We start from the raw sequence: 21,667 nt of genomic DNA on the forward strand, positions 1-21,667 counted from the left end.
ATGAAATAAGCATCTCCCGCTAGAAGGTGAGCCGCGTCAAGCCTTTGAACAACGCTCTCAAAGACCTTAGTGAAAACAATAGCTGTTCAGTATCACCTCATCTTACAGGGGGAGAGAGAAAGAGAAAAAAAAGGGAGGAGAGAGGGAGGGATGCTGCCACAAACAAAAGATGATAAGATTGAGGTTATATGTGAAATGCGTCCAAGCTCTTATCTGAAATTCAATGTCTCTGAGAGGAATAATAGGCAGGGTGAATAGAGCAGCACCCACCTCAAAGATGGAATCTGTTATATCCAACACATTTAAATAAAAAGATATTGTGGGCAATTAAAACCTTATCCAATGTATATTGCAAGGTTTACACAGATGTTGTCCCTGACTTTTAGAAAAAGACAATAACTGACATTAAAGAGGAGGTATCAATGATACAGAATGGAATTCCATCTTTACTTTTGTATTTTTTGACTCCAATAGGTGCCTCTTGGTTGACTCTTAGTCTTGATGTATACATTCTAGCAGCAAAATGGACTATTTACATTGACTCCCCCCATTTGTTTTGTACACTGCTGCTACGAGCTGTTTATTATCTATGCATAGTCACTTCACCCCTACCTACATGTACAAATTACCTTAACTAACCTGTAACCCCACACACTGACTCGGTACCGGTACCCCCTGTATATAGCCTCTGTATTGTTATTTTATTGTGTAACTTTTTATTCTTTTTTACATTAGTTTATTTGGTAAATATTTTCTTAACTCTTCTTGAACTGCACTGTTGGTTAAGGGCTTGTAAGTAAGCATTTTACGGTAAGGTCTACACTTGTTGTATTCGGCGCATGTGACAAATAAAGTTTGATTTGATATCAAATATTGCTGTTTCAGTTCATTGTGGCGAGCTGGGCCAAAACAGTTGATCATTGAAACGTACACTAAACTAATAACATTGTTGACAGAGATTTATATGACTGAACTGGCCCCACAAGGTCAGGTAAAAAAAAGAGTCTTGTTACTTGGCATGTCAAGCCTAAATGACTAATCCTCCACTTTCTTTTGTCTTTCTGTTGTTAGCAACTTTCCATCCAAACGTGATGGAGGAAAGGAGGGGTGGATGGGGGTCTGTGACCCGAGTCAAGGTTAAGCTGTGCAACCTGAGGCTGACGGTTTAGCGTTTACTGTCACTGTGTTAAAGTTGCTTTAATTGTTTTCATCACAATGCTTTACTGTCAGTGGTACATCAAATGTCAACAGCAAATTATAGCACTGCTTGCCTTTCAAGGCTAATTTGGCCCCGGCCATTGAAAGGACAATGGAAGCTGACTTGACTTTCAGAAGAAAACATATCTATTCCTCTGCCTTCAAAGAAGTTTGGTGTTTCTGACAGTAGACAAGACAACATCGCATTTCAAATAGACAATTGTTGTCAAACAAAACTAAACCAACCATTAAGACTTCTGAAAGAACTAAATTAGTCCAGGGTTTTAAACTGGAGCTACAGTATGGTCTTCTGAAAGAACTAAATTAGTCCATGGTTTTAAACTGGAGCTACAGTATGGTCTTCTGAAAGAACTAAATTAGTCCATGGTTTTAAACTGGAGCTACAGTATGGTCTTCTGAAAGAACTAAATTAGTCCATGGTTTTAAACTGGAGCTACAGTATGGTCTTCTGAAAGAACTAAATTAGTCCGTGGTTTTAAACTGGAGCTACAGTATGGTCTTCTGAAAGAACTAAATTAGTCCATGGTTTTAAACTGGAGCTACAGTATGGTCTTCTGAAAGAACTAAATTAGTCCATGGTTTTAAACTGGAGCTACAGTATGGTCTTCTGAAAGAACTAAATTAGTCCATGGTTTTAAACTGGAGCTACAGTATGGTCTTCTGAAAGAACTAAATTAGTCCATGGTTTTAAACTGTAGCTACACTATGGTCTTCAGTGAATGCAAATCAGTCCATGTTTTATTTTTTCATAACACAAAGGAAGGCCCAGCGCAAAGGGTAGAGCTCAGCTCACAATGTGATAAAAGGTTTCCGACGGAGAAACCTTGATTTCAAAAATGGCAATTATCGCTAAAGCTGCAGAGCAATTAGCCGCTGCAGAGAATGCTGAACCCGCATGTGCACCCACACACACCAACACTAATCAATCAGCTAACTAATTACATTAATATTTAATACTGGCATTTGGAATTGCCAATTATCACTTGCTAAGAAGAGAGCGGGTGTGCTGTATGTGAAAACATTGAGGACCCAACTCAGGTAAAACTTAATGATCATCTAATACACATTTACAGAGAAATTTTAATTTGGCTTTATAATATTCTGCTGTGCTCAATATCTTAAGACATGCAATAGCCTTCACTACATAGGATATCAGGAGACAGAAATCTGACAATAATCTTGTTCTGTCTGTTCTTTCTCTCTTTTCTCTCCAACTGTGGATTAGGGTAAAGTCAGTATGAAAATAAGCGCTTCCTGAGAATTCATTTACAGGATCATCCAGTTTTTGGACAGCTGTCTTTTGACAATAGGGATTTGTCACCTTCAAAATCTCTTCCCTTCCCCCCAAAAAGCAAAAGCAGTAGGAAATGCGGTTTACCATACATTTTTCACCTGTCTCTCCAAGTAGGCAATGAAGGAATATTACACTGAAACTTCCACCCAGTATCTATCCCTTCATCCCCCCCAAAGAAAAACCTATCTTGCAGACAGTGCCAGATGAACCAAAAGCATCTCTAACATCGCAGCATTCTGTCATTTCAGATGTGGCTTTGACCTTTAACCCTGAGAGAGCTGTTATTATCTCTTCCTGAGGTCTGCGAAGGAAAATCCCCCTCGCCCCCTACCTCATCCCCTCAGGTACACCCATCTGTCACCCAATACCCCCCCAAACAGCACACCTCGCTGCTCAGACCTGCTTCGAACCAAAGCTGCAATTATTTGAGTGGTGCCTTAAAAGGGCCCGAGGCGCTCGCGGCCCCATTAAATTCTCTCATTTCTAATTACCCCTGCCTCGGGACAGGTGAGGAGTCAGGGACCACGATAACATCATCCCCTTCTACCTGTAGCCAAAACACTAAATACACACAAACAAACACACACTCACAAAATGAATGTGTGGAATTTTCTTTTTTCTTTTAGAGGAGTAGCCTATGTGTTAACAGAAGGGGATGAAAGCTTGGCGGTACGGTGGCCTGGCCACTGGTGGTCTTAAGCTTTTAAGGTGAGGTGTTTTCTCTGGCTGTGAATGACTTTGGGCGGTAATTTGAAGGGACTAGCGATGCTGGGGCGATAGCAGAGAGCAGCAGCATACAGCAGAGCAGCATTCCTGGGCCAGACACAAAGAGGCTTTGTCTCGGCGACCAAATGAAGATGACGTTGTTTTAAAAAGCCCTGCATTAGCATAATTACCATCCTCTCTAACATTCTCTGGGTTCATTGCGTTCAAACAGGGTGGAAGAAAGGACAGTGTGATCATTGACATCAAAGGGAGAAGAAGTAACCCAAGTGGAATACACAAGTCAAAAGCATGTGTTAGATAAAGCTAGATAAAGGGACTTCACGTGGAGAAAGAACATAATGATAATACGTTTACTTTACGAAGATGCTAGAACACAATGATCTTGTCAGTAAAATTATAACAGGCTCAGAATTGGATTCTTGCAATTATCTCTCTCCTTAAAAAGTGAAAGATTCAAGTTTGAACAGGGGAAAAAAAGACTAATAACACTTCAAACAGTCAAACTTCAAAAAATGAGAAATAGTCATAGATACGAAGACTAATAATGCAGGTAAATGATGAACTACATTCCAACAGTGACCATTTCAATGGTGTTGAGAGACATCTAGAAACCTGAACATGTCACGACATTCAGTTCACTAGGTCATCAGTCTGGCTGGCACCCCTTTCAACTGATTGCTCCTGAAGGCGACAACAAGCACTTAAGAGCATGTAAACAGTGTCTCCATAATGATCTATCACCACGAGTCCGTTTCAAAGTAAAAATAACCATGTGCCACATTATTATAATTTATCACTTTCACTATCAAAGGGATCCAACTCAACTGTCAAGTAGATACAGGTAGCACACTGAAGAGAAAGAAAAAAACACTTTTCTCTCTTATTCCGCAAACCAATCCTTCTATCCCCCAGGCTCCACAGTGGCCAAGAAGACAAACCTAGGTGACGATACGTTAACCTTTTCCCTTTGTGCCGGAGCTTAAATTAGATATATACTAGATTCTAATCTACTCTTTATGGCCCATAAGTTATGAGGTATGCAAAAGGTGTGAGGTACGCAACACTGGCCTCCCACCACAATAGGGACGCCTGCGCGGTGTTATTGACAGGTTTCATTAATGCGCTGTGCAATCACCTGTACAGTTGCTCAACTGCCAAGATCCCCCCCCCCCACTCCTCCTCCCTTCTGCTTCTTATCTTTCTATTCATATTCTTTTCCACTCTGCTGCCTTTGCCCCCTGGCACAAGTCTCAACATTGCTGCTAAAAACCACAGATTGATGATTCGGAACATTGCACATTACTCTCTCTTTCTCTCTTTGGTAACACAAACCCTCCACCTCCCGTTCCCTCCCCGCTCTCAATCTCAAACTCTCCTCACCCGCCTCTAACAAACTCTCCTACTTAACCTGTACCTTTTGGACTGGGAAAAGAGCGAGCACTAAGTCGGCAATGAGAGAAGGGCGGTGTTGGACTGCTCACCCGCTGCCCTGATGAAAGAGAGAGAAAGAGAGAGGACGAGAGAAAGAGAGAGACACACCGAAGGCGGCCACTTTGATGAGGAGGGCCTGGAGGTCACACGATATCATCTCGGAGAGCAGGGTTGCCTGGTCACGGCGCCACAGGTAGGCCAGTGGCTGCAGACCCAGTCGCACACACCTGGGAGAACAGGTGAGGGAGGGAGGGAGGGAGGGGTCAGAATGAAAAATTACCAGGATCACAACGCCTTCAAAGTGCGTCGGGCACTTTCACTAGTTTTGTGGGCAGGCTGCCACACCAAGGCTCAGATGGAACACACTCTGAGCCGTCTCTGGTGCTAGTGGCTTTGTTCAACAGATTCAGCAGAAAAAGGGGGAATTAAAGAGGGGTAATTATCTTAAAATGGCACCTTTACACTATAACTGTCTGTGTCACACTCACGCACGCACACACACATACACAACACACTCACATAGGCTGAGTGGCGGTAACTGGAGCCGAAACTCTTGGGCGTACATGTCTTTGTCTCAGAGAACGCCTGCGGTGAGTGTGTATGTGAGGGAAAGAGTGTGTGTGTGAGTGGCTGAAACAATACATGACTGACAGCAGGATTTGTTCATAAGCTGAGAGCTCTGTGGTTGTGTTGGGAACACAAGACGAGAGAGGCTTGTGCTGGAATGTACCTTACCACAGTGACAGAGGGAGGGGGAGAGAGAGGGAGAGCGAGAGAGAGGCCCATGCTAGGCCTCTCCCTAAGGTACTATCATAGAAACCCTTTCACCTGTATCCAATGTCCTACTGTATAGATAAAAAAGTGACGTGTCCTTTCTGATGTCGTGTATAACAATACATTGTTTCCCATTACGTAAGTAAGCCATTGGCCATTCTGGTAATACAACTGTACCATAACAATACAGCTAGACTGAACATCATGGAGTAAACATATGTACATCATCTTTGTGTGGAATACAGTGTCTCTCAGGCATGTAGTTGTGTGTGTTTGTTTGTGTGTGTGTGTACACACACTTGTTCTACTTACACATTTTCCACTCGTACTCTTTGGTAGTCTGAAAGAATGGCCCCTACAGACACAGCCTCGACATCCTCCATTTCCTGTGAAGAGAAGAGAGGGAAGGAGGAGGAAAATCTTCCTTTAGGAAACTTTCTATACTTTAAACTCTCACATCACAACGGTTTCCTGTTCCATCATATTAGCGTCTGGTGATGATCTAATTGGGCCAAAAGGCCACATAACCATCTAAATATCACTTGAAGAACAAAAAGAGAGGACACTGTGAGAGAACGATGTCTATGAACACGCGCACGAGCCCGGAGAGAGAGAGATGCATGCACGCACACACACTCACACACAAACACTCTGAGAAAACAGTGTTCTTTCCCTCCATCAGATAGGTGGGGATGTTTACATGATGGTCATATCAAGGCTTTCCTGGCCCTGCACACATCCCCTAGTGAGGGGGGTGAACTCCTCGTCCTGTCTGGGCCTGGCTGGCTGGGCCTGGCTGGAGCCGGAGCATCAGAACAACAACACTAACACTGGAGCAGCAGAACCAGTCTGCTTCTTATCAGTAGCTTTGTGTGAACTGGACATGGAACTGTCCGACCACACTGCAAGGTCAGAGACCGTTACATAGGGCAGAACTGAGCACGCACGCACACACACACGCACGAGACAGAACTGACCCAGTTCAGTATTAAGCTAGTCAGTTTGCAAAAGGACTCACTGTGCTCCTGCGTGAGTCAGGGAGACCAGTCTGGAAAACAACAGTTAGTAGTTAAGGAGTGTCCTCCAGACATGTTGTCCTCATGACAACCCTCAATGACTGTCACTGCTAACAGAGCTGCCCCCTAACATCCCACCACAGACCACACATCTACCAACACCAAGCTCCAAAACACAGCATCACCTCGTTGACTTAATATATGAAATACATACATCATATAGGGCTGTCACACTGCCAAATATTAATCAGACACTTTTTCACATCACATTCATCTTGGGAGACAGCCACACACACAGACTCTGGAGAGAGTCACCCACCCACCCACCCACCCACCCAACCAGCCACACACACAGACTCTGGAGAGAGTCACCCACCCACCCACACACCCACCCACCCAGCCACACACACAGACTCTGGAGAGAGGCTGCACCCACCCACCCACCCACCCAGCCACACACACAGACTCTGGAGAGAGTCACCCACCCACCCACCCAGCCACCCACCCACCCAGCCACACACACAGACTCTGGAGAGAGGCTGCACCCAGCCACCCACCCACCCAGCCAGCCACACACAAAGACTCTGGAGAGAGGCTGCACCCACCCACCCACCCACACACACAGACTCTGGAGAGAGGCTGCACCGGCCTCCCCACCCACCCAGCCAGCCACCCACCCACCCACACAGCCCAGCAACGTATTCAATCTCAAGCACTGGCCTCCCCACCCACCCAGCCACCCACCCACCCACCCACCCACCCACACAGCCCAGAGATGTATTCAATCTCAAGCTCATGTTATCACTCCAGACTGGCACAGAGCACACACACAGACTCACACACACACCCCGCAGCTTCATTAGTGCATTACATGGCCTGTAATTAGAATGAGGGGCCGGCCTAGGCAGCGGCGCGGTGGAGGGATGCACAAGTTGCCAGTAAATTACCTTGTAGCCATTATCAATTTCCCAGGCTACTGGTCCTTAAGATAACCCCTCTCTTCTCCCTGTGGTCCTTCCTGCAATTTCTCTCTGCCTGATAAACATGCTGATTAAAGCGAGCGGCGTGTAAACCTTTGATACTTTTTTAAATGAAATCCATGCCCTGCCTTGGGCCTGACGCTGCTCTGCTCAGCTGCTGCACTGCACAGAGCTCCACACAGACGTGTCAGCTAATCAGATAAAGAATATACTGTCTGTGTGTGTTGGGACAGAGAGACACACACACAGCAGTCCCTGGGCATAACGAGGGGACAAGGAGGGAGAGGTGCACACATAAACACACACAGGCAAACAGGGATAGGCTAGGGTAGTACAGGGATAGGCTAGTACAGGGATAGGGTAGTACAGGGATAGGCTAGGATAGTACAGGGATAGGCTAGGATAGTACAGGGATAGGCTAGGGTAGTACAGGGATAGGCTAGTACAGGGATAGGCTAGTACAGGGATAGGCTAGTACAGGGATAGCCTAGGATAGTACAGGGATAGGCTAGGATAGTACAGGGATAGGCTAGGGTAGTACAGGGATAGGCTAGTACAGGGATAGGCTAGTACAGGGATAGGCTAGGATAGTACAGGGATAGGCTAGGATAGTACAGGGATAGGCTAGGGTAGTACAGGGATAGGCTAGGGTAGTACAGGGATAGGCTAGTACAGGGATAGGCTAGTACAGGGATTGGCTAGTACAGGGATAGGCTAGGGCAGTACAGGGATAGGCTAGGGCAGTACAGGGATAGGATAGGGTAGTACAGGGATAGGGGTAGTACAGGGATAGGGTAGTACAGGGATAGGCTAGAGTACATTTTTTCATTTTAGTCATTTAGCAGACGCTCTTATCCAGAGCGACTTACAGTAGTGAATGCATACATTTCATAATTTTTTTCCCCCGTACTGGTCCCCCGTGGGAATCGAACCCACAACCCTGGCGTTGCAAACACCATGCTCTACCAACTGAGCCACACGGGACCACAGGGAGTAGTACAGGGATAGGATAGGGTAGTACAGGGATAGGCTAGGGTATGTGTGTGCTGGATTCTTTACTGCATACTGAGTGTCATTGCACTGTGAAATGGGCCCAAACACATACAGTACAGCAAGTCACTATAGTCAGTGTAAAATGTAATGTAGAATACAACTCAATCTCTGGAAATTCAGAGTTCTGTGACAATAATTACTCCAGACTGATAACATTGTAGCACTGCACAGAGCCAAGAGGGCTGGAGCCATTGTCCTATTACTCTACGTAGGCCACAGAGCTGTTCACTATTTTCTAATGATATGATAACCTTTTCCTCAGAAACATGTCAGTTCCTGAAGAGACAAACGAAGCTTGGGAGAGAGAGAGAGAGAAAGATGAAGAGAGGGAAAGAGAAAGATGGAACGAGAGAAAGAGAGAGGGAGAAAGAGAAAAAGTGTGTAGAGGACAGGCCAGTCTCCGAGGGGTGTCTAACTAACTGTTGACAATGTGATTGGGTCATTGAGCTGTAAACTTGGCAGGGCCTGATTAAACAACACAGTATAATGCCTCTCCTTTCCCCTCTGTCCTTCAGGGAGCCAGAGGCAGACATAACATTAAAAGTGGGCCCTCTGAGGCCTGAATCATCAAGTAACAATGAAGTTGGCTTTCTTTTAACTACATGGCTCTTAGCTTCGTCACAGATATAATTATCACAAATAGGCAATAATAGCCACTTTAGCAATCCATTCTAGACATTGAGAAGAGCAAACTGTCACACCCCCTTTTTTAAATGTAGACTCTCCGACTCTAACTCTAGACCGTACGCAAAAAATAACTTTACTTAAAGCTCTGGAGAGTTATTTTTGGGTGACGTTTTGTTTTTGCCGCCATTATAGATATCGTCGAGACTGCCAGGAATAAGAGGGGACTAGCGTTGCGCTGGACAAACTGAACGACTTGGATTGAGCAAATTCTAGACATTCTTTCTCATCCGCTGTGGGAAAGCCAAGCAGGCAGAGGGAATAATTGTGAGGCTGGTGTGAATACATACATCTACAGAGACGGATATTGCAGAAGTGTTCCATGTATTCATGACACTATAAAAACACAAACTCTGATTTCATGCTGCTTGACATATTTAACTAAATATTTTATACTTGGATAATACCTGAAAAAGAGTGAGATGGATCATGAACTATATGTTCGCTAAAAACTTGAAGTGACATCTGGCTGAAGGATGTTTGGATTGTGTTACCATTGGGACTGTGGGGAGAATATATGATAACGGTACTATAAATTACAGCACATATTTCCCAGAAAGATATCCTACTATTGGAATTTTAACGCAATAAACCTATTGTGACTGTCAAAACGTATAGCCAATACAATTAATACACATTCAGTTAAGATGACTTATTGGACATTAGACTTTGCTATGGGTATTCTGCTTATTCCGAAAATCTAGCTACGACACCATGTCATTGCTACCTCAGACCGTTCCCACAATGCTCTCTGTTCCTTCTCCATGACTGTTGGTGTGCGGAAGGACCCCAAGGACCCCCACCAGGGGCAGACTAAACAAAAGCCTGTCTAGTCTAGCTGTAGTCGTCAGGAAACTAAAAGCATTTAATTAGGATATATGGCTTGGATCACAATATGGCTTGGATATATATGGCTTGGATATATGTCCATCAGGGTACTAGGCCCCATACAGTCATTAACTTCTGTTACTAATTGTCAAATTCATTAAAGGAAACCTCCCCCATGAAAATGGATGGGCTGAACTCTAAACGGCTCAGAAGATTCACCCAAAAAATGATACTCTTTAAACTCTATTTCAAGGTAGCGTGTGTGATAAACATTGTAATTATATATACATACGTTGGACCATCCGAGTGTAATTCAATTGTATTCATAGGCATAGCTAGGCCTATAGTCTAAGCGCAGATACAGAGATATGATCTGAAAGACGGAGGAAAGCCTATCATGTAGCACGATGTTGATCTACTTCTTCTACTAAATGCTTGACGAGTCAACACTTCTCCTGAACTCTTATTCATCAAGTTTTGCATCAATATTGACAGACCAACTTTTATCCCAAATTCTGTCTGTAGTGTCTTGAGTTTAATAGTGCTGCAAAACTAATTTCCCCCTGGGATAATAACGTTTGCTACTACCACTACTACTACTACTACTAAGAATCAATGATACAAATACAATTATATATAAATGCAAGGAAAAAAATGCACAAGCAAAGTCTGAAACTTGATTGAAACTACGTAGCATTACCACTTACAAAGTGAAAGCTGATTCTGTACAGACCATCCATTTCCATCTTAGATTTTAAATAGGGTACTTTATGTTATCCATCATATCACTCCATCTGGATTAATATTTAATAGACCAAAGTAATTAATAGAAAACAGGGCAATTAGGAAGCTATAAAATATTAAACATTCACAGATTCATTAAGTACATCAGAACGCTCATTAAATGATTGTGTAGATGATCAAAACGAAGTCTTAATGACATTCTTAAAACTCCAGAGAGATTTTTTCTAAATTAGGCCTAATCCAAAGGGCCTGTGTCCTCCGATTCAGACTATTAGCCATTAGCCATAGTAACTATCATAAAATCACTAGATATCTGGTATTCAATAAAGCAAGTTCGCCTTTGCACTGAACGATTAGCTGAAAACAGTTATTCTTGCAATACTATACAGAAGCAGGTATTTACACAGTCAGTCTTTTCTCCTGGCTCACGGTGTTTGTGTGCCTTCTTGCACGTTAGTGTTACTGCCCCAGCCTCATAATATGACTAGGCAGGAAGACGACCTGATAAATTAATTAAAGTGCCTTGAATGACAGTTTGATCAAGGGCACATAGTACAGTACCATCACGTGCCCCGAAGTGTCCTTGTTGTCATACGGACCCCCCCCCCCCCCCCCGAAGTGTCCTTGTTGTCATACGGACCCCCCCCCATAGTTCCATCAGTGAGTGACTGGACACAACATGGTTTTAATGGCCCAGGCTCCATTATATCAGCTCTGCTCTGGGCCTGTTCTAATGTAATGGGATTGTTCTCCCGTACTCCGCTACACGTGGGTAACACAGGGGGCCCCTGTTCTGTTATGACAATGTGTGCTGCGCTGGAAGTCTGGGTGTAAAGCGTGGGGTTCAAGCAATTTGTGCTTAATCAAATTTGGGACAACCCTCCAGGGGCCTTGTTAGGGGTATGATCAGACACCTCTGTGGTCAAGGATGTGACAGTCACAGGAGCCTTCCAGTGGGATGGGGGAAATTGCTATGCTGTTTATTTGTGTTATCAGCATCATTACCATTCCCTCCCTACACAACACAACCCCAGCTAGGCTAACTAGGTGACCTATGTACACCGCTCTCTGGGTTGTGAAGGAGATGAGGAGAAATGGCAGTTTGGGTTAAAGTGTAAAGCAGTGGACTGTAACAGGATAGGTCAGATGGTTCAGGACAGGGTCAAAAACGACTAAATCAATATTGTATTTTATTCTCATTTTGCACCATCTCTATGCAGTCACAGGGCCCTACACATCAAGCACACTGACGCTCCAACACACTTACAAACAAATGCACATACATTTATACTGACTCTACACACCCACTCACATACAATCATCATATACACTGTTGATACCCTGTTCATCATATATCCTGATGCCTAGTCACCTTACCCCATACATATCTACCTCTATTGATCCAGTACCTCCCCTGCACATTGTAAATATGGTACTGGAACTGACCCTGTATATAGTATTTTTATAAAACATGTATTTCACCTTTATTTAACCAGGTAGGCTAGTTGATAACAAGTTCTCATTTACAACTGCGACCTGGCCAAGATAAAGCAAAGCAGTGCAACACAAACAACAACACAGAGTTACACATGGATTAAACAAAACATACAGTCAATAACACAATAGAAAAAAAGTATATATAAAGTGTGTGCAAATGAGGTAAGATAAGGGAGGTAAGGCAATAAATAGGCCATCGTGGCTAAATAATTACAATTTAGCAATTAAACACTGGAGTGATAGCCAACGAGAGCATACAGGTCGCAGTGGTGGGTAGTATATGGGGCTTTGGTCACAAAATGGATGGCACTGTGATAGACTGCATCCAATTTGGTGAGTAGAGTGTTGGAGGCTATTTTGTAAATGACATCGCCGAAGTCAAGGATCGGTAGGATAGTCAGTTTTACGAGGGTATGTTTGGCAGCACGAGTGAAGGATGCTTTGTTGCGAAATAGGAAGCCGATTCTAGATTTAATTTTGGATTGGAGATACTTAATGTGAGTCTGGAAGGAGAGTTTAGGTATTTGTAGATGTCCACATATTCTAAGTCAGAACCGTCCAGAGTAGTGATGCTGGACGGGCGGGCAGGTGCTGGTAGCGATCGGTTGAAGGGCATACATTTAGTTTCACTTGCGTTTAAGAGCAGTTGGAGGCCACGGAAGGAGAGTTGTACGGCATTGAAGCTCGTCTGGAGGTTAGTTAACACAGTGTCCAAAGAAGGGCCAGAAGAATACAGAATGGTATCGTCTGCGTAGAGGTGGATCAGAGAATCACCAGCAGCAAGAGCGACATCATTGATGTATACAGAGAAAAGAGACGGCCCGAGAATTGAACCCTGTGGCACCTGCATAGAGACTGGCAGAGGTCCGGACAACAGGCCCTCCGATTTGACACACTGAAGTCTGTCTGAGAAGTTGTTGGTGAACCAGACGAGGCAGTCATTTGAGAAACCAAGGCTGTTGAGTCTGCCGATAAGAATGTGGTGATTGACAGAGTCAAAAGCCTTGGCCAGGTCTATGAATACAGCTGCACAGTATTTTCTTATCGATGGAGGTTATGATATCGTTTAGGACATTGAGCGTGGCTGAGCTGCAACCATGACCTGCTCGGAAACCAGATTGCATAGCGGAGAAGGTACGGTGGGATTCGAAATGGTCGGTGATCTGTTTGTTAACATGGCTTTCGAAGACCTTAGAAAGGCAGGGTAGGATAGATATAGGTCTGTAGCAGTTTGGGTCTAGAGTAGAGGTCGACCGATTAATCGGAATGGCCGATTAATTAGGGCCGATTTCAAGTTTTCATAGGAACGGTGGGTTAACTGCCTTGTTCAGGGGCAGAACGACAGATTTTTACCTTGTCAGCTTGGGGATTCAATCTTGCAACCTTACGGTTAACTAGTCCAACGCTCTAACCACCTGCTTTACATTGCACTCCATGAGGAGCCTGCCTGTTACGCGAATGCAGTAAGAAGCCAAGGTAAGGTGCTAGCTAGCATTAAACTTATCTTATAAAAAACAATCAATCAATCATAATCACTAGTTAACTACACATGGTTGATGATATTACTAGTTTATCTAGCCTGTCCTGCGTTGCATATAATCGATGTGGTGCGCATTCGCGAAAAAGGACTGTCTTTGCTCCGACGTGTACCTAACCATAAACATCAATGTCTTTCTTAAAATCAATACACAAGTATATATTTTTAAACCTGCATATTTATTTCATATTGCCTGCTAACATTAATTTCTTTTAACTTGGGAAAATGTGTCACCTCTGCAACAGAGTCAGGGTATATGCAGCAGTTTGGGCCGCCTGGCTCGTTGCAAACGGTGTGAATACTATTTCTTCCTAACAAAGACAGCCAACTTTGCCAAACGGGGGATGATTTAACAAAAGCGCATTTGCGAAAAAAGCACACTCGTTGCACGACTGTACCTAACCATAAACATCAATGCCTTTCTTAAAATCAATACACAGAAGTATACATTTTTTAAACCTGCATATTTAGCTAAAAGAAATCCAGGTTAGCAGGCAATATTAACCAGGTGAAATTGTGTCACTTCTCTTGCATTCATTGCACGCAGAGTCAGGGTATATGCAACAGTTTGGGCCGCCTGGCTCGTTGCGAACTAATTTGCCAGAATTTTACGTAATTATGACATAACATTGAAGATTGTGCAATGTAACAGGAATATTTAGACTTAGGGACGCCACCCGTTAGATAAAATACGTAACGGTTCCGTATTTCACCGAAAAAATAAACGTTTTGTTTTCGAGATGATAGTTTCCGGATTCGACCATATTAATGACCTAAGGCTCGTATTTCTGTGTGTTATTATGTTATTATTAAGTCTATGATTTGATATTTGATAGAGCAGTCTGACTGAGCGATGGTAGGCTGCTTCGAGGGTGGCTGTTGTTGTTGTGTTCCTGGTTTGAGCCCAGGTAGGAGCGAGGAGAGGGACGGAAGCTATACTGTTACACTGGCAATACTAAAGTGCCTATAAGAACATCCAATAGTCAAAGGTATATGAAATACAAATCGTATAGAGAGAAATAGTCCTATAATAGCTACAACCTAAAACTTCTTACCTGGGAATATTGAAGACTCATGTTAAAAGGAACCACCAGCTTTCATATGTTCTCATGTTCTGAGCAAGGAACTTAAACGTAAGCTTTTTTACATGGCACTTTTACTTTCTTCTCCAACACTTTGTTTTTGCATTATTTAAACCAAATTGAACATGTTTCATTATTTATTTGAGGCTAAATTGATAGTATTTATGTATTATATTAAGTTAAAATAAGTGTTCATTCATTATTGTTGTAATTGTCATTATTACAAATAAAGAAAAAAAATGTGTACATTTTTATTTATTTTTTTAAATCGGCCGATTAATCGGCATTGGCTTTTTTGGCCCCCAATAATCGGTATCGGCGGTGAAAAACCATAATCGGTCGACCTCTAGTCTAGAGTGTCTCCTCCTTTGAAGAGCATCAGCTTTCCAATCTTTGGGGATCTCAGACGATATGAAAGAGAGGTTGAACAGACTAGTAATAGGGGTTGCAACAATTTCGGCTGATAATTTTAGAAAGAGAGGGTCCAGATTGTCTAGTCCTGCTGATTTGTAGGGGTCCAGATTTTGCAGTTCTTTCAGAGCATCAGCTATCTGGATTTGGGTGAAGGAGAAATGGGGGAGGCATGGGCAAGTTTCTGTGGGGGGTGCAGGGCTGTTGACCAGGGTAGGGGTGGCCAGGTGGAATGCATGGCCAGCCATAGAAAAATGCTTATTGAAATTCTCAATTATCGTGGATTTATCGGTGGTGCTTATTTACTTTATCATGTTCTTATGTTTATATATTTTGTGTTTTTGTTCTACCTTGTTATTTTTAGTATTACGCTATTGATCACTGCATTGTTGGGGTTAGAGCTGGCAAGAAAGGCATTTAACTGTACTAGTGCATGTGACATTAAAACCTGAAACAATATGGGCATGGAAGACTACACTCTTGACCAAAATAAGTGTATATTATGGTATACCAACAAGAAAATTGGCACAAATACTAACAACCAAAATATGTGTGGTGGTGAGGTTCATCATCTCAAATGTGGGCCAAGAAAACAATAATAACTAAAAAGCTATCCATAGGGAATGCTGTCTTTGTGAATATCTTTGTAAAACATACTCAGACTAAAACTTTTTTAGTGGTTCCAGACTCTGAGATGTTCACTTCTGTAAATTGGAGAAGCTGGCTGTTAGAAGCAGCTGTTGACAGACAGGCCCTTCCTTTATGTTCACGGTTGTGTTCCCTCCATGACTCACCATGCGTCATTCCTCAACAGTAAAGAAAAGAACGGATGAAAAAAAACTATATGTTCATATAGCCGGCCTTGTACACGGTCCAGACGAGTCCCAGGGATGATGCGGGACAGAGTGAGTCAGTGAGTTTCATAAGAGGGGAACTATGGTCCTCAGAGAGGCCTCTAATGCCAGGTGTGGTCTGAATAGAGGGATATGACATCGTCCATTGTCTCGTCACTGTCACCACGATGAGTGACGCCTATCAGCCTCAGAGCGATGACCAGACTGTTCTGGGCTGGATTCTGGAGGAAAAGAAGACGCAACACTTCACTTTCAACACATTCACACTGAGGTGTTTGTAGACCGGGGAGAGCTTTTTTGGGGGGCCATTTCAGCTTGTTACTGTTGAGTCTTCTAGCCTGCAGTGCGCGCGCACACACACACACACACACACACTCGCAGTGCTGTGATTCATTAACAGTGACAGAGCTGTGTTCACCGATAGGGCCGGTGCATAAATATGCCACACCGCACAGCTGGAAAACGTAGAACTTCATCAGGGTTAAAAAGTAGAGAGATTAACGTTTCACGAGTTTCCTCTTAAATATATATAGTTACGTAAACAGAGGCCCAGACGTCAGACAGCCAGGCAGGCAGGCAGGCAGAGAGCCTGAGCCAAACCAAGCACAAAGCCTTGGATTCAGCAGCAAACAGGGCCAAGAAGGGTTTCCATATCAACATGCATGGAAAACTAACTAAACGCTGGGAAGCAAGCAGTGGGAAAAGGTATAGGGGTTTATCAACTCTTTTTTTATGAATCCTTGCAATTCAAGAATAAGAGATCAAAATGGAGAATTTTCAGGTCAACACAGGATATGTTGCAACCAGTTCCAGACAGCCTGCATCTCCATCTGCATCCCTCCAGAAAGAATCAGAACAACATGCCCTGATAAACAAATGCCTGACGTGACTCTCCTTTTCCGTAGGGCATAAAACAAACCTTAATCCTTCCTCTGTCACTGAAACATTCTCAGTTGGCTGAGGTGGGACTGTCTGAGACACCAAGACGGATATCTGGGAAGCTTCCAGCCAGCGAGATTGCAGGAGGGTTCATAAGGAATCATAACGCACCATGGCAACCGGTGTCACTCAACAACAAGCCTTCACGTGCTCCTCTCCGTCCGGCTCCTCTCCAAGATGCAAATGCTTTCCTGCTGAGGTTGTCAACTGGGGAAAAACTCAGTCAGGATACAACCAAACACTCGTCCTCCCTTCACGTTCTGGGCCTCAGACATCGTGGTAGTCTCCCAGCCCCATCCCTCTTCAGAGAGAGAGGGGGAAAATATGGCTGTGATGCAGATTTTACACACTCCAGACTCCAGACAGTGTTTTTCTTCTGCTGGTTATGGCTTTAACTGCAGGAGGCACGGGGGCTGCCACAAATATTTCTTTCAGGGAATGCTTTGCAAAACAAAACATAAAAGTCAAAGTCTGCTTAATTTTCGAGGAGATGGTTGGTGGGATTTGACTGACTAAGAGCTATCCCTCAGCCATCGGGTCGGTCAGACAAGAGGGAGGGAGGAGGGAAAGGCAGACTGAGACACTTTTGGGCCTGACCGACGACAGGCAGCTAGCTATTAAAAGGTGAATGACTTCTTCACAACAGGGTGCACTCTGGGTACTCTGGGCTAAGGAGCCTCTGAGTGTTTTTGTATCTGTCTGAAACGGCTGTTGTTTTTAGACGGACGGTCTCTGTTCCAATGACTTTTTATTATTTAGCCAGATCTCTCGTCAAATCGTTGAAATGGCTGAAAACTGATAATGAAGCAATGCGGGTGTGATTTATGCTCATGGCACATTACTTTTCACGAGGGTGATTAACTCTTCTCTTATTAGTGGGTCTCAGTGGAAAACGGGTAGGAGAAAAAAACAACACAAAATGATCAACTCTCAGACTCCCTGGTGGTTTAACCAATCAAACAACTCAGAACACCATGTGCGAGTGACTCACATAGTCTACACACACACTATCCATGAAAGTAAGTGTAACATCCACTCTTAAACAGAGTGCCCAAAAGAAAATATTAGCCTAGTCCTGAGCAATCTGATGCAAATAACTCTGAGCTATGTCTACAATCCATCTCTGTGGCCAGGGGGGAAAATCCTCCATTTGGAACAATGTTCACCCAACCAGCCTTAGCAGCTCCTGCCCTTGGCAAGCCAAGATAAGGCTATCTGTTTCCATCATCACTAAACAAGATTGAGCAAAGTACATTAAGCAGAAAAATACAAACAAATTACAAAGGCTTCAGGCTAGGCTCTTTATCTAATGTTTGTGTGGGTCTGACTGTTCCGTTAGCTATGTCGGTTGGGTCTGAGGGAAATGTGCCTGGTTCTAATAGATCCTGCCCCGCCACTTCCACACAGGGGCGAGAACAATACAGACGGCCATTATCTCAACGGTAATGCTATCCTTCCTCGTGTGCAAAACAACCCGCAATCTCACCCCACTGACTGTCACTGTTCCAGTCAGCAGTCAGTCTCAGACCAAAGGAAAAGATAACAATGGGCTGTCACAGCTAGAAGGAGACCGAGGCAGTGAGTGCCTGGCTGTACTCTAGTTTAACAGGAATCTAGGCAATGCTACTAGCCTCATTAGAAGAACATGAGACAAGCTAGACTACACACATGTCCTGAAAAACACATGTAACTAATTGGGATATATCAATTAACTTTTGAAGAACATTATCCATTGTTAATGCCACACCGCTAATTATACCTCTGAGAAAGGGGAAAAAAATGCATCTTTGCCCCACATCACAGGTACAAGACGCTCACATTAGTCTTCTTATTGATCCTATCTCATAAAGCCTCTCTATGACCTCACCGCTCGTGATTTATGCATTAAGCAGCTTTTTAAAGAAATCAATTTTCTTTTAGCCCCCATGTGCCTAACATGCCACTGTGCTGGTAAGGGTGTAGGGATGTGTTTGATTTTCTACCCTCACAACACACCGCTGTGCTTTGTAGCGACTGACTCCTAACACTTTGGCCCCCTAATCGATAACACAGGGCTCCAAGTTCAACACCAGACTCTTCTGCCTGTTCTATTCTTCTTTCCGCTCCTCCTTCTCTCCTCCTTTCTACACCTCACAGCAGGACCTCTCCACTACGGCACCTGCAGCAACGCAACACCAGGCTTCTAAAAAGGCTATGACGACAACACAATAGAATCCAGATATGAAGAGAAAAAGGAGAGAGAGAGAGAGAGAGAGAGAGAGAGAGAGTAAAACAGAGAAAAATAATGTTTGGACTTGTGGACGGACGGTCGACTCCCCCTCTCCAATCTCGGAGGGCCCCAGCCCAGTCGGCTGCTGTCGATAATGGAGTGGAGGGTGGAGGGTGACGCTGGGATGGGGAGTGTGTCTGTGTGTTTAACACAGGGATTATCTCGCAAAAAATGTGATGTTTTAACACGCACCAACAGAAGGGAATGTTTGAACATCTACAAAGGCCAAAGGGGACTGGAGCCTGGCGCTCTCCAGTATTTTTCCGTGACATCTTGAGCATTTGGCTTGATAAAAAGGGAAGAAAAAAAGTAGCCTACACCGCCCTGGGATAGGCTATCACTCAGTAATAACCATGTTTGAAAGCATTGTGTTCCTGAAAAGGCTGATTAATTACATGGCAGGAAATAAGATCTGAATGTAACATTTCCATCCTCCACAGAGCCAGGGCAGGAATGTGACAGAAATGTTGCTGCTAATTAGACGGTTCATAATGAAAAGCCTAGGTATTAATATCGTCTATTGTTCCCCATCAGCCTAATGAGCTGGCACCTTTTGTTTTCACTGATTAGTTCAGAGGTCGCAGGGTCATTGAACTGCAGTTGACATCTTTCTATTTCTATCCAAGTTCTTCAAGTTTTTGTTTCCTTAACATACTAGTGGAGAGATACCAATTATGCTTTAAAAGTGCTGTCAAGAGAACTAACATAAAAAACAGAGATAGAGTAACACCCTTTTCATTTATATAATAACAAATATATATATATATATATATATATATATATATATATATATATATATATATATACTTATTTTTTTGCAAAGAAATGATCTAGTTGCAAGGGGATTGAGGGAAAATAGTATTCTTTCCTGTGCAGAGTGCAGTATGAGAAGTTTGAACAAGCCAGGATGTTAGAGATAGAAGCTAATGCTTATAGCACCATGTGTGGAAGATGAAGATAGAAACATGCTATTATGTAACCTAGGGCCTCTGACCTATCCTTCAAGGGACACTCTCCCTGCCTCCCTCCCTCTCCTCCTCCTCTCCTGTCCTCTCGCACAGTGTCACCAGGCATAAAGAGCCAGTGTGTCAGAGCAGAAAAGAGGGGATGAAGAACTTGAGGGATGTGAGATGACTAATATGAACCTTTCCCCAGGCCTGCAGGGAGGGGGTGGGGGTGGAGGGGGGGGAAGGCGTTTCAGCCAGGGGTGGCTGACACTGTTGATCTTAATCACGGCAGCATGGCCAAGCCAACCGCCCTCCACAGCATGTACAGTATTGATGTACAGGACAGGAGGACAGGCGAAGGTGAGGCCAGGGCAACAGCTCTGGTTACAGAAATGAATAGAGAAGAATCATAACTTCACCTGATTGTATGTTATTAATGCTGTATGCTCCATCCATTTACTGGACAAGAATATCACAGAAAAAGGTATGGAAACATCATCCATGCATTATACAAGTTATGGATTTTAAATGTTTAGTTCTAAACTGAACAGACATTTTGACATCCAAACCATTTTCTCTCAAAACACTGAACCCCTCACGGTGAGATATAAGATAGAGAGTGACATGCTGACATTCAATCGGAGGTCTGATTTATGAGACATATGCTAGGCAGGGCAGGGGAAAAGGAGCCATCAGATCTGTGGGCATCAGACAGCTTTATAATCAGCACACACACACATACACACACGCTGAGGACGGAGTGAAAGATCCCCTCTGCCTCTGAGAAGACAGTTATTTTTCCTCCTCAAAGGCCAGGTTCAAAGATCAAAGCCATGGCAGGATGGGCCGGGGTATGTTATGGCTCGCGTGTCTATCAGGTTACACACTTCACAGAGAGCGGACCATACACAGACGCGCATGGGGGGGGGGGGGGGGGCAAGGCAAGAGGGCACATTGTCACTCTGCGATTATCACCACTGTTGGGATTGGGGGGGATATCATAATTGGGCATTTTTCTTCCATTGACAATGTTTCCACTGAAAATTATCCCATGTGAGAGACCGAAGGGAGTTGTGAGTTTGGTTTGGTTAGGCAACGCATGGGATTGGTCCATAGGTGGCACTGTTGGCTCATGTTATGAGCAGAGTTGTGGAACTTCAAGGATTTAAAGAGAAGAGGGAGGAAGAAAAACAGATTTACTCAGATTCATCACAGCTTCTAAAAAAAAATATGCTTTCATCTATGTTCAAGTGTCATTTGTCAAATAGATTTTAATAACATCTAATTAATTCAAACTGCTAGGATGAATCTTTCAAAATATCACACTTCCAAAACAGAACACATTTTTTATGCTAAAACTGCTCTTTTCCTGTGAGGGTGATT

At 43.7% G+C, this 21,667-nt stretch overlaps 1 protein-coding gene across 2 annotated transcripts in view; it reads right to left on the reverse strand.

Annotated features, from left to right (window-relative positions):
• The window catches only part of dph6 (diphthamine biosynthesis 6), an 86,933-nt gene that overhangs the window by 58,645 nt on the left and 6,621 nt on the right, over positions 1-21,667 (reverse strand). For both annotated transcript variants that reach the window (XM_014193806.3, XM_014193795.3), the window contains exons 4-5: positions 5,756-5,829; positions 4,778-4,896 (exon numbers count right to left, since the gene is read on the reverse strand). In XM_014193806.3, the coding sequence (XP_014049281.1) occupies positions 4,778-4,896; positions 5,756-5,829 (193 nt within the window). The remainder of the gene's footprint in view (positions 1-4,777; positions 4,897-5,755; positions 5,830-21,667) is intronic.

Source organism: Salmo salar, chromosome 01 (genome assembly GCF_965601325.2).
Source record: "Salmo salar chromosome 01, fSalSal1, whole genome shotgun sequence".
In the NCBI taxonomy this organism is placed as follows: domain Eukaryota; kingdom Metazoa; phylum Chordata; class Actinopteri; order Salmoniformes; family Salmonidae; genus Salmo; species Salmo salar.